The 12,194-nt window shown below is 39.6% G+C and overlaps 2 protein-coding genes across 3 annotated transcripts in view; one reads left to right on the top strand and one right to left on the bottom strand.

Annotated features, from left to right (window-relative positions):
- The window catches only part of LOC103149064 (phosphatidylcholine:ceramide cholinephosphotransferase 2-like), an 11,727-nt gene extending 3,272 nt beyond the window's left edge, over nucleotides 1-8,455 (bottom strand). The window contains exons 1-2 of one of the 2 annotated variants that reach the window (XM_007568080.2): nucleotides 8,259-8,455; nucleotides 84-752 (exon numbers count right to left, since the gene is read on the bottom strand). In XM_007568080.2, coding sequence (XP_007568142.1) covers nucleotides 84-607 — 524 coding nt within the window. In that variant the 5' untranslated portion in view covers nucleotides 608-752; nucleotides 8,259-8,455. Of the gene's footprint in view, nucleotides 1-83; nucleotides 753-4,611; nucleotides 4,720-8,258 lie in introns of those variants that run through there. The other variant, XM_007568079.2, reaches the window with a different exon arrangement.
- On the top strand, nucleotides 6,778-12,011 carry LOC103149065 (aminoacyl tRNA synthase complex-interacting multifunctional protein 1-like). The gene is made up of 5 exons (XM_007568081.2): nucleotides 6,778-6,917; nucleotides 9,722-9,816; nucleotides 10,808-10,921; nucleotides 11,264-11,443; nucleotides 11,511-12,011. Exons 1-5 carry the CDS (start codon nucleotides 6,886-6,888, stop codon nucleotides 11,888-11,890), a joined length of 801 nt encoding a protein of 266 aa, XP_007568143.1. The 5' UTR covers nucleotides 6,778-6,885; the 3' UTR covers nucleotides 11,891-12,011.
- Nucleotides 12,012-12,194: the final 183 nt, after the last annotated feature.

The following is a 12,194-nucleotide window of genomic DNA, read 5'->3' as shown; positions in this document are numbered from 1 at the left end:
GTAACCCCAGTAACCCCAGCATCCCCAGTAACCCCAGTAACCCCAGCATCCCCAGCATTCCCAGTATCAGTCAGTGGTCGTACTTGTGTTTGAGCAGCAGCCACTGGACGAGCCAGAGCCCGACCAGGATCAGCCCGTTGGTCTCGGTGATGGTGAAGGCCCAGGGGACTCGGTCCACATAGTCGAAGAACTTGTCCGGCAGCGGCGGGCTCACCGACTTGTCCGGCACTCTCTCGTGGACGATGGTGATGACGACGGTGGTGAAGACGAGGTTGAAGAAGGCGTAGAGGAAGGCCACGCCGGTCTTCCACCACTCGCTGGGCAGGCTGTCGCCGGACTCCGCCTTGGCGCCGCAGATCTTCTCGTAGTCGCAGCGTCTCTTCAGCTTGTTGTTCAGAGACTCGATCAGCATCAGGCTGCACAGCCCGCCGCGCCTGTCATTACCGTCGTGGTCGTCTTGGGGGGGCGACAGCGTCGAGGCGTGGCGGCTGGGGTTACCATTGGCAACCCTCTGTGGATGAATCTGCGTCGGGGAGTTTGATGAGGTCACATTGACTTCTACGGGGATCCGGACTTCCTCCTCCTCAATTAGCTCTGAAGCGGCCATCGACCAGACTTTATCAACCAATCAGAGTCCTTCCAGTCAGGCTGTTAACCAATAACAGGCCTGATCAATTATCAGGTCTGGTGTTTGGTCTCTGAGCTCACAGATAAGGCAGAACCAGATAAGGTGAGTCTCAATCAGCAGAAACCTGAAAAACAAACATTTACATTTCATTTAGAGATCAAACATTCAGTTTCACTGAGGTTAAACGTGATTTCTGGTTTCCACTCCTCAAAACAGGAAAGACAATATGGCATCTAAACAGTCTACACCAGCGTTTAAACATCTTCAGATTATTTTTCAAACTGATTTATTCAAGCAAACACAGCATTATCGGTAACCAGACAGGCTGGTGTCCAAAGTTTAACCTCCAGGTATTTAGGAACCTGCAGCTGGATCTGATCTGTAGTAAACTTTTAAAACACAGCTCAGCTGAGATAACGCCTATCAGGACGATAAGGAGATGAAACCCTGTCTTTATAGATCGGAATCGGTCAATCAGCTGTGAACCAGCCAATCATTTCCCCAGAAAGGTCTGAACTCTTCCTGCGATCAGATGGTTCATTTCGCGAGTCATTCTTTTCATCTCATGTTTACTCCCGACAGGTCGTTGACCTTTTCACACACACCCCATTGTGTGTGTTTAAACAGCCTGAGCGCACATGGACCTGAAATCATTTCCATATTTAAACATCCGGGTTTTATTACAGAAACTTTGCTCTGATTACAGAAACTGTGTGTTTCTGTGTGGAGGAGTCGAGTTTCTGCAGGTTTCCATGCATTTTTCTCCCCAGACTCTGAGCAAGAAGCGGTTTGACTTCAGGTAACCTCAGGGAGACACTCCCTCCACCGAGACGTCCTGAGAACCAGTCTGGTCGCATCCACCAGGAGGAAGAGGAGGAGCTTCCTCAGTATCGGCTCAATGACAACACGCTCGTCTTAAATGAGAACGACTTCCTGTTACCCAGAAGTCATCAGGACTCACATGAAGACAAGTTTCAGCTAAACACTCATTCCTGATTATATTACTTCAACTTTAAGAAAATTTAATAAATGTGTCAAAAAAAATTAAAAAACTATCATATAAAATTTAAGGAAAAAAACACAAGTATGCAGAAATATACCAGTTACAACAATTATCAACCTGCAAAAATATAAATTATAAAAAGAAAACAAGTATAATCAATAACAGAAGTACACAAAATTAAAAATATAAATACAATTGTAATCAATAAATGAATAGAATAAAACAATCTAATGGACATTAAAGGCCAGAATAACTAATCTACCTTTGCTGCAGCTGTAAAGCTGCTTTGATGTCTGTGGCTGTGGAGTGATTTAAAAATTCAAACCGATTGCATAATAAAACTTTCTACCTTCAGCTGAAGACACAAAGTCCTTTTATTTGCTCTCCATCTGTGGAGCTTCACACATTTGAATATCAAAAATATTTTCTATCCCTCTGATGAAACCAGAGGAGGAGGAATGTTTCCGTTTGGACAAGATGACCAACAACTGCAGCGTAAATGATTTAACTTGCAAAGAGCTGAAGCTGAACGGCTCCAGAGGACGCAGTGAAAAGGTTTTGGCCTGCAGCTTGTTCCATATGAACCTGCAGCAGAAACACTTTATCGTCACATTAAAATGGAGCCGTTTAGAGAAATCAGCATCAGGTTTCCAAGCCTAACAACGCGGCTCCAGCTGCCAAACATGGTGGTGGCAGCTTCATGCTGTGGAGATGTTTAGTGGTTCTCTCTCAATGCACAATTTAAATTCTTCAAAATAATCGTAAATCAACAGCTGGGTGTCTGTTGGAGAGACTTTGTCACTACATTTAGTGACTTTTCAGAACCTCTAGCAACTTTTTTCTGTTATGGGAGATTCATGGCAACAACAGAGCACCAATCATGATCCCACCATAGGAGCCAGTAGGAACATTTAACTGCAGCAGCCAACAGCGAACCTACAGCAGACCTTTTACCAGAACCATGAATTTGTCCTGGATGAGTAGATGTTCTGATCGGCTCTGGAAAGATCCCGACATACTTATGCAAAGCGCCGAAATCGGTTCTCATTGACGAGATAAACATTGCATCATTTTGTTTCTGAACTCGACACCAGGCCGGGTCCAACTATTTCTACAGAACTCAGTCCGAAGTGTTGTCTGATTGGTCAGAAGTTTGTTGCTGAGTTTTATGCAGACGTTGCTCAGACAGACATGTTGACATTTCTCTTCCACTATCCGGTTTCTGTAACCGCAGGAGACATAGAAACTTTTATCTGACGCAATGAGGAATTATGTAAACTTTTATGATTCTTCACTGACTAACTCTTATAATAATATGACTGGTGAATGGTTAACAAGGCCTGGATGGAAACTACAACATTGTTCATGGATTAGTCTGTTTCCAGAACGTCTGCGCTGTTGTATGGGAGGTGTGTGTAAATGCAAACATGCAGGAACCGCATGACTGCCTGCTTGGATTTGGATGAAGTATGTGGGAGCCTTTAGGGTCCCATCCAGAGCAAAGGGGTTTTCTATGGGCAGCTGCTCACAGAGCTGGATCAGGGGAGACCTGAAGGGGCAGCAGGCTGCAGGAGGGTCACATGGTGGGTCTGCATCCTGCAGGACCAGCACTGTAACACCACCGCTCTACTGAGGCTCTGCTGCAGGACATCTAGCTCTGGTTTTAGCATTTCTTCTTCAATGACTCACCTGTACTTGTGCATCAGGACAGATGTGTGCAGAAATGTAAGAAAAGTTTGTTTCAGATGTAGTGTGTGCGTTAAATGCCTCCTGCGCCCGCTGACTCCCAGGAGCCTATGTGTGATGTTTACATGAGATGGCCGGTATGTGAGCTTAAAGCTAAAACCTGTGACCACCAACTCATCCAAGGGGATTAAGGAAACCATCCCTGGTTGATCATATGTCACAGAAAAAGCAAACTCACCAAGGCCAGGCCTAAAACCTGTTTCCAGGCCGTTGAAACTAATGTTACAGATCAAAACTTTAACAGAAAGCTGTGCTCTAGTTCAGCTGCTGTTTGGACCCGTTAAACCTGGAGAGTTTCTCCTCTGAACAGACTTTCTGTGCGTTTCCTGGCAGCATCCTGTTTACGGAGTAACGGGGAATTAGGCCTAATGAAGTTAGAAACACGGGAATTCAATTTCCACAGATTAGAGCTGATTCATCAACACGAGGCGGGAGAGGAGGAGCTACAAGCCTGAAAACAGATGTGATCCAGACACACTCCAGATTATCAGTCAATGAAAGTCAGATTACTCTCAATAAAGACTGTCAAACATTAACTAAGCTTCACATGCATGATGCAACCAGCTTATTCTATTCACTAATAATAAATAAACCATGATTAATCACATTTAATCAAATAAATACAAGTCTCATAAAGACGCTTAGGTAAACATTCTTAACACTAAAATAAAACACTAACAGATGTCAGACAAGGCTATTAAAAATGTTATGCATCATGTTTTATATGTTTAAAATAAATTAAGGAAACTTGCTTTAATTTTAGAACTTTAACATGCAGATATATTTCACCAAAATATAACATGACATTTTTAAACACTTTTACAAACTAACAGAAAATAAGTAACAATATTCACTTTCCTAACTGCCTGAAATGCAAATGTAGTTCTAGAGCAGGAAACCCATTTTTTCAGTAAAATATTTACCTCGCAGTTGTTTTCAAGCTAGCTCAATCAAAATAGTCTCAAACAAACTTTTACCTTCTTTAAAAACTGCCTCCAAGTCAATTTATCGATCGCTCAAGGTTTGCTCGGAGACTTTAAACTGATTTTTTGTTGTTTTTCTGAGTTTCCCTTGAGTCCTTCATTTTGAAATTACGACATGAAGCTGAATCCAGGAAAACACCTGCCGACCACAAAACCTAACTGTTTGCGCGGGTTTCCTCTCCACTAACTGAAAAGATCTAGAATAATTCAGGGTTTTCTTCTGGTAATAAGGTAGACAGAGATGTACTCACCGCTTTCTGAAACAATTTCACGTCTTCTTCTCGGAAACGTGTACTTTCCTCCAGCTTCACCTCCGTCCTCCCTCCTTTTCTCCGCTGGCAGTGAAGAGCCCCGCCCCGCGCCTCGTGCCCGGCGTTCTTCCATGTTTAGACTCCAAATATGGTTCGCTTACTTCCGCTCCCAGGCAGCGCTCTCTCTCTCTCTCTCTCTCTCTCTCTCTCGGATTCCGCCCCGCTGACTCACCTCTGCGCATGACTCACCTGAGCTCGGTTTCACTCGAGACTTTCCGGAGAAAGCGGAGAAGTACGGAGCTAGCTGAAGCTAGCAGCGAAGTTTGGGCAGATAAATCTAAAATATTTGTCATTACCCAAAATGATTTGTTAAACTTGAACTTTATGGCTCATTTGGAGTCAGTATTGTAAACATGGAAACATAAGCTTTTACCTGAAAATGGTGTGTATTTTTAACTGCCTGATTTAATAAATATGAAAACGGAATAATTAAAAAAATATTAAAACATCTGACAGTAAAAACAATCTGAATGCAGTTTTTCTCTCATTCGTGTCTCATTAATGGGTATTTTCATTCCAAACAATCAGATTTTATTTTTGAAATGGGTTTGAAAAATAGTTCACTGTTATTTTTGAACTTTCAAAAATATTTTTTCAGTTTCTTATTTTCTTATGGCTGAATATTTTTATGACGTCATAGACAGAGGTGGGTACCAAAAATGTGTACTCAACTAAGAGTAGCACTACATCATCATATTTTCACACAAGTAAAGTCGTTATCCAAGATATTACTCAAGAGTAAAAAGTGTTTGGTAAAAAGGTGACTCAAGTTGAGTAACTAACAGATCTGAACATCTGATGTAATAGTTAAAAATTATGTCATCCTACAGACAAAAAGTATTATGTGCAACTTCTGGTATTTTGAAGATTAAAATGGAAAAAATGAATGCAAATACGGAATGATCATAATTATAAAATAACAAATTTAGACTGAAGAAACACTTTCCTAAATCAATTTCTTTCAATATGTCAGAACAGGGTAGGCTACTCCCAGTCAGATATGGTTTACTGTAGCTTCTTGATCTTAAAATGACACAACAGGCTCAGCAGATTGAAAATAATATTAGAACAAAGCTTGTGAACAAACAAGAGGTGCAGCTTTTTAATGCTCAAAAGGCTGTAAAATAGCATTTTATCACCTCGTTCACTCAAAACAAAGCAGAAACAAATCTTAAATAATCGTAAAACCCAGGCTTGACTGATGAGTTAAATGAAACACGTCAACTGTAACATTCAGACACGCAAGAGGTTCCCTTCAAAAATATAATAAAATAAAACTTTGTGTAATTTAGAGCTCTGATCTGCAGTCATTGGTTCTTCACCAACCTGACCCCAAAATCCAACATGCCGTTTAACTGCAGTAAGTTGTTTGTTTGTAGTTAAATCAATGACATCTATGCAAAACATTGGTGTAAAACATGCTACAACACTGTTTGAATGCCAACATGCAAAAGAGGGTTGCTAATGCAAGTTAGCTTGGTCAGTTGACAAAAAAAAAATTTGACGTAAAAAAACCCCATAAAACTAACTAAATAAGTTAAACTAAATCTAAATTAAAACTGGAGCACAAATCTCCAGATCCAACTTCTTACTCATCTCCACCTGTTCACTCTGTTTGTCATCTGACTAGTTTGGGGCTTGTAGTTTGTCCAATTCTCCACTAGGTGGAGCTAATTGTTCATTAAATCAGTGCAACCACAGTTCAAACACATTCATGTCCTGCTGACCTTGCCTTAAAAAGATCAATACAAATGTTATTTATTAGCAAAGAAAACTGTTTATTAGTGACTTATGCGGTTGAAATCTCAGATAAATACTTTCATTTCAGATTTTATTGGAATTTTATGTAATAGACAAAAATGAAAAGAAAGTTTCATTCATAAAATAAATCTTTTATGAATAAAAAGTTGAAATCTGAATTAAATGCAATGATTTTTGTGGTTTTATTGACTAAATGTGAACAGGTCCAGGGGTGTGAAGACTTTCACAAGGCGCCGTTCATCATGCAGTTTGTTTTCACTCTGTTCAATGAAATACGGTGGATATCAAAACGTAAGCCTCTGATTCTCCTGTGGTTAAAAGTGGAGGTATGTGACCTTTGACCCCTGGCCACAGACGGTGCTGATGGAGGCAGACAGCTGACAGAAGGCGGACCGGAGGAGAAAACCGCTCCGCTCCACGCGCGTTCTGCAGCGGAACCAGCCGAGCGTCAACATGGACAACATGGACAACCTGTTCAACCCCAGGTACCAAACGCTTCTACGGCTTCCTCTATCGACACAAACCAAGCGCCTCTCACATCAGGCTGCTCTGTTTCATTCCCAAATGTATCTTAAAAAGTAGCACTAGTTCACCTTTGTTTTCCAGATTAAGTCTTAGAGTAGAAACATTTTGGTCAACATTAGAGCAACAACAGATCTGGGTGTCTCACTGAAACTTTAGTCATTTTTTTCTGAGTTTCTTCCTCCACTTCATGTGTTTCCCAGTCATTTATGACTCTGTTGTTAGTGTAGTTACTGTACGTTCATGTGAGTGAGCTCCACTAGCTCCAGGTATTTTTAGCATCAGGCCTGTTGCAGCTGTTGTGTCTCTGCCTGTCAGGAGCTGAGTGGGTTTGTTTAGCTGCCGTGGGAGGACACAGGAACGGTTCCCACAAGACAAAAACACGCATCTACAGCGTCAGCAGCAGCCGTAATTAAAACAATATTCTTATTAATCACCAACTACATTACTCTCTGTTAATTCGAAATGTTAATAAACAATAAACATGCATGTTTCCGGAAGTAAATGTGAGGTTTTGGCTTTGTGACCTTTACTGTTTTATTCAGTTTTCTCTCCAAGCTGCTGTTTTTTTATCTTTATGCAGTTATGAGGCACAAACTTTAAACTGCTGCTGTGTAAGTTACTCAGTAGGTTGTTGCTAGGAAACCAAAGGCTAAGTTGCTAAGCAACCGAAGAGTGAGAGAGTGAGTTAGTTGATGCCACCAGCTTTGCTTTGCTAGCTGTGAGAAGTTAAGTAGTTAAAGCCTTTCCTCTGTTTACATCTCCCAGAAGGCTGTGCGGTTCTGGATCGGAGTTTAGTGAATATTCTATCAGACTTATTATGTATTGATATTTATATATATTGTTATTTATTTATTTACTTATTTATTTATTCTTAAATCTGCTTTTGAGCTCATCTTGCCTAAGTAAAAGAAGCTGCCTAATAATTATGTGTAACTTCTTTGTTCATCTGAGGTCCAGTAGGTTCACTTCACAACAGACACACACAAACACACAAACAAAAAATAAATAATAATAAACGTAATTGTGAAACAGATCTGAAACAAATACACATTCATGCAAATTTCACAAGGACAAATCTGAAAAATGTACCACTTATTTAACTCCATTTTCCTTAACCAGTTCTTACCGCGTGCTGGACGTCAAAACTTTATGCGCTTTGTTTGTACTGTACGTATTTTAAATAATTGGAAAGCTAAGGCTCTTGAGGTTCTAACAAATTATACAAATCAAGGACACAGTAACTGAGGACAGTGAACTGTTTTGTCAAACAACTAAGAAATGCAAAATAACGTCCAACTCACCGATCAAAGTCTCCATCATTGACAGAACAGAAAAATCTCGAACAAAATCTGTCCTTTTACGTCCGCAGTGGTCCAGTTAATCTAATCCGGTGAAGTTTGTGAGTCCACAACAAGTCTGACGTCCACAATCTAACATAATCTGCCGCTGAAACCATTAAAAATTTCCTTAGTATCTAACTTTCTCTCATATTTTAGCTAATTTCCGTTAGCGTGCTAATTTGTCTCTTTGATGATATGGCAGGCCGATTTAACATAAAATCAGTTTCACCACACCAACATTCCAGACATCTGAAATTGGTTTGACTAGATGTATTTGTAAATTAAGATCTAATTACATTCTGACTAATATAAATGAGATCGGATTTACCATTAATTTGTATGGGAGCTTTAATTCAACATATCTGCAATTAATTATTGACCATCTAAAATATAAATTTCAGATATTAACAATTATATTATGAGTAGTCAAAGTAAAGTTACAATATCTCACTTTTTATCTGGAGCTATAATTTCTACAATTATAATTACAACTATAATCAAACTGCAATTTTGATTAGACAAAATTCTCCAAATTAATTCCCGATATTGTTAATTAAATGGCTTTTCTATGAGAAATATCTGGAATGAAATTTCAGACTTGTCACTGATATCTTGAATTTGTATTCTGTATCATCAAAGTGTCACAGATTGACGTATCATTTTGAAATATCAATAAAATAATGAAACGTGTAGAAAAATGTAAAAATATTTTTGAAAATGTTCTATTTGCAGTTTGTTAATGAGTTGTACGCTTAGCTTTTCAAAGCCGTTTTTAAGTTTGTTGTGTTTGTCGGAGATGAATAAGTAGGAAATTATTTGCCCATTTCTGAAACAAACTACAAAGTTTTGCATTGTCTGCATGAGTTCTTCTGACATTGTACCATTTTATGATCATTTCATGCAGGAAGCTGTTGCACTCATTCATGGTTTAATAAAAACAAACTTTTCTGGTCCATTAGCTCTGACCTTTAGCTGTGTGTGGCGCCCTGAGGCAGGCAGCGGCCGCTCAGATCTCATCTAAACATAAACATCTGATCCGATCGTCTGGGACGTCATTGTCTCATTTGAATAATGATGTTTGACTGAATGTTGTTTCTGTTGGTGTTTAACCAGACTGATGACATCTGAACCTGACAGAAAAGGGCATTTTAAATAGACATCTTTCCTTTTATATAATAAAAAAATGATTTTTTTTTTGTTCAAATACTTTTATTTTAAAATAAAATGATAAACATTTCAACCACTTCTACAAAAATTATCAGTTTATTTCTTTAACAGGGAAACAATTAATGCTAATAATGCACTAATCTGAAAACTGTTGCTAATATTTCAGATTGGCAGAAAACCTTTGACCTCTGACCTCTGTCAGCACATGGTTTGTTTTATTTGATGGTTGTTTTTTTTGTTGTTGTTTTTTTTTTCAGCCTGGCAGAGGCTCTGAAGAAACTGGACCCGGATGATGGAGAGCAGATCATGGAGTACTTTAAAACCCACGCACTGCTGAGCAGAGAAAAAGCCTGTAAGACCCCAAACCCTGAGAGCATAATGACATCAACAGGTTAGAGGTCAGAGGTCAGCTCAGACGTGTTCATTATAAACATAATCCCACATTAATTTCAGGGTTTTAAAGCCTTTCAGCCGGGTTCAGGTCACCCAGAAGCTGTTGACTGAAACCAGTTTGGTTCTGGTTCTGTTGGGACAGACGGGTCCAAACATGTTGGTTCTGGATGTTGAAGAGTTTGAAGGCATGACCAGATATGTTTGGTGATTATTCACCAGTAACTCTGGTAACAAAACAGCTCTAACAAAATGTTTTACATTTTAATTGGATTTCTTGCTTAACAAGAAAAAAAGCACATTTGCTAAATTTTATTTTATTTTTAATCTTTTGCTGAATATCAAAGATGTTTTGAACACATTTGTGGTTGAAACTTGGCTTCTGTGGATCATTTCTAAAGACTCACAATTGATTTAGTAAACTTTGAAGACTGACAGTAATGTTGTTCCGTATAGGATGTAATGAATTCCTGCTTCATGTTGTCAGACAGGAACTTTTCAACCAAACCTTTTTCATTCTGCAGGTTTGGCATTTCTGCTAAAATGTAGCTAATCTTGAGCTCTGTTTCCATCATGCGAATTTTGAGCGAACTTTAAAATGTCACAAGAATGAAAATGCAAAAAAAAAAGTGCATTTTGTAGGTGCTGTGGTGGTGCAGGGGCAAAGCACAACCCACATATTGAGGCCTTGGTCCTTGTGATGGTGGTCGCAGGTTTGATTCCCAGCCTGGTGACATTTGCCGCATGTCTTCCCCCTCTCTCATAACCCTCTTTACTGTCGAACTACTTTCAAATAAAGGCCACTAGAGCCAAAAAGAAAAAACAAGTGCATTTTGTCTCATGATGACCAGAAACATAAAAAAAAATGTGTAAGGAGTCAAATATATTTTCACTCTCTGGTAGTTCCCACGCAGCGCCACCTTGTGGATGATACGATATTGTGTGTGTTGCAGTGCTGCAGGCGTCCGTCAGAGAGCAGAAGAAGCTGCTGGTTGAAAACGCCAAACTGAAAAAGGACATCGACCAGCTGAGGGGTCAGCTGCAGGACAAGCAGAAGAGACGCACCGGTACGGACTCTGAAAGAAACTACCAACGATTCAACAACTTTAACGCTTTTACATCACCCTAAATAACATCTTAACTCCACCAGGTCAAAAAATGATCCAATGTTTCTTTAAAAGATGTTCTCATTGGGGACTGAGGAACCGTAAAGTTCTGAAGGATTGTTATGGAAATGTTTTTAACCTCTTGTAAACACGGCGGACAGCCTTAGACTGCGTTAGACTTGATATCTTGCTAAACTATAAGTTACTCAGATGCATTCAGTCGTCATTGGTACATAGTTACTGAGCTCAGGATGAATTCTTTCATCAATTTCTTGCTGATTTAACATGTTTTCTTTCTTCCAGCCAAAGCGTTGTTCTCTCAGGCTCCGCCCCCTCAGAGTGTAAGCCCCGCCCACTCCAACCCTGACCCCGCCTCCCCTGCAGGAGCAACAGCTGCTGTTCCCCCAAACTGTCCTCCTCCCTCCGTTTCCTCTGGCGAGAGCAGAGACCGACCAGGCAGGCGGAGGAGAGGAGAGAAGAAAGGTAAGAACAAACTAAAATAAACCAGCGGAAAATAAAACGACAGTCACGTTTTGTATCCGCCTTGTAGCTCGTCCGGTCTCAGACCCGCTCTCTTTGGGGGCGGAGTCTCGCATCGATGCGTCACGTCTAGATCTGCGTGTCGGAAGAATCCTGAGCGTCCGGCGCCACCCGCTGGCGGAAGCCATGAGTGTTCAGGAAGTGGATGTGGGAGAAAACGCTCCGCGGACCGTCGTTAGCAAACTGGGAGGACTGCAAGATCTGGACCAGGTTAACGCTAAGAAACCCAGGAAACAACATTATTATATTAGATGTTCTGAACGAAAACTGACTTTATTGTGTCACTATTTTAGCTTAATTTTCCAAATTATGAAGTTAAAAGTTTTCATAACAAAATGTGACTTTTTCTCAAACCCTTTTCAGTATGCCTTCAAATATTTCTGCGTATAAAATATCATTTTGATTTTGAAGGATATTCAAAAATTAACCTAAACTATCAAAATAATAGGAAATTCCACTCAATTCTTTTACTTTGCGCTATATTTGTTTTTATTATAATGCAAATGTAAAAGATGAACATTTCATGTGAATGATTGGATTTTATCGGTGTATTTTTTAAGCAGTGAAATGAAATATTTATTTAAAATTTATGCTGTCAAGTTTCCACTGGATCAAAAAAACTGAAATAAATAAAAACACATAATTAACTAATTAATAATATTTTGAAATCAAAATGTATTTTATTAAGTTTTAA

Source organism: Poecilia formosa, unplaced genomic scaffold (assembly GCF_000485575.1).
Source record: "Poecilia formosa unplaced genomic scaffold, Poecilia_formosa-5.1.2 Scaffold217, whole genome shotgun sequence".
In the NCBI taxonomy this organism is placed as follows: domain Eukaryota; kingdom Metazoa; phylum Chordata; class Actinopteri; order Cyprinodontiformes; family Poeciliidae; genus Poecilia; species Poecilia formosa.
The sequence above is the reverse complement of the archived record's forward strand: the minus strand, read 5'-3'. Positions and strand labels throughout refer to the sequence as shown.

Coding starts and splice junctions, on each gene's coding strand:
- LOC103149065 (XM_007568081.2), top strand. CDS start 6,886: ATGGACAACATGGACAACCTGTTCAACCCCAG. Junction 9,817..10,807: donor GCTGAGCAGAGAAAAAGCCT/GTAAGACCCCAA, acceptor TGTGTGTTGCAG/TGCTGCAGGCGTCCGTCAGA. Junction 10,922..11,263: donor CAAGCAGAAGAGACGCACCG/GTACGGACTCTG, acceptor TCTTTCTTCCAG/CCAAAGCGTTGTTCTCTCAG.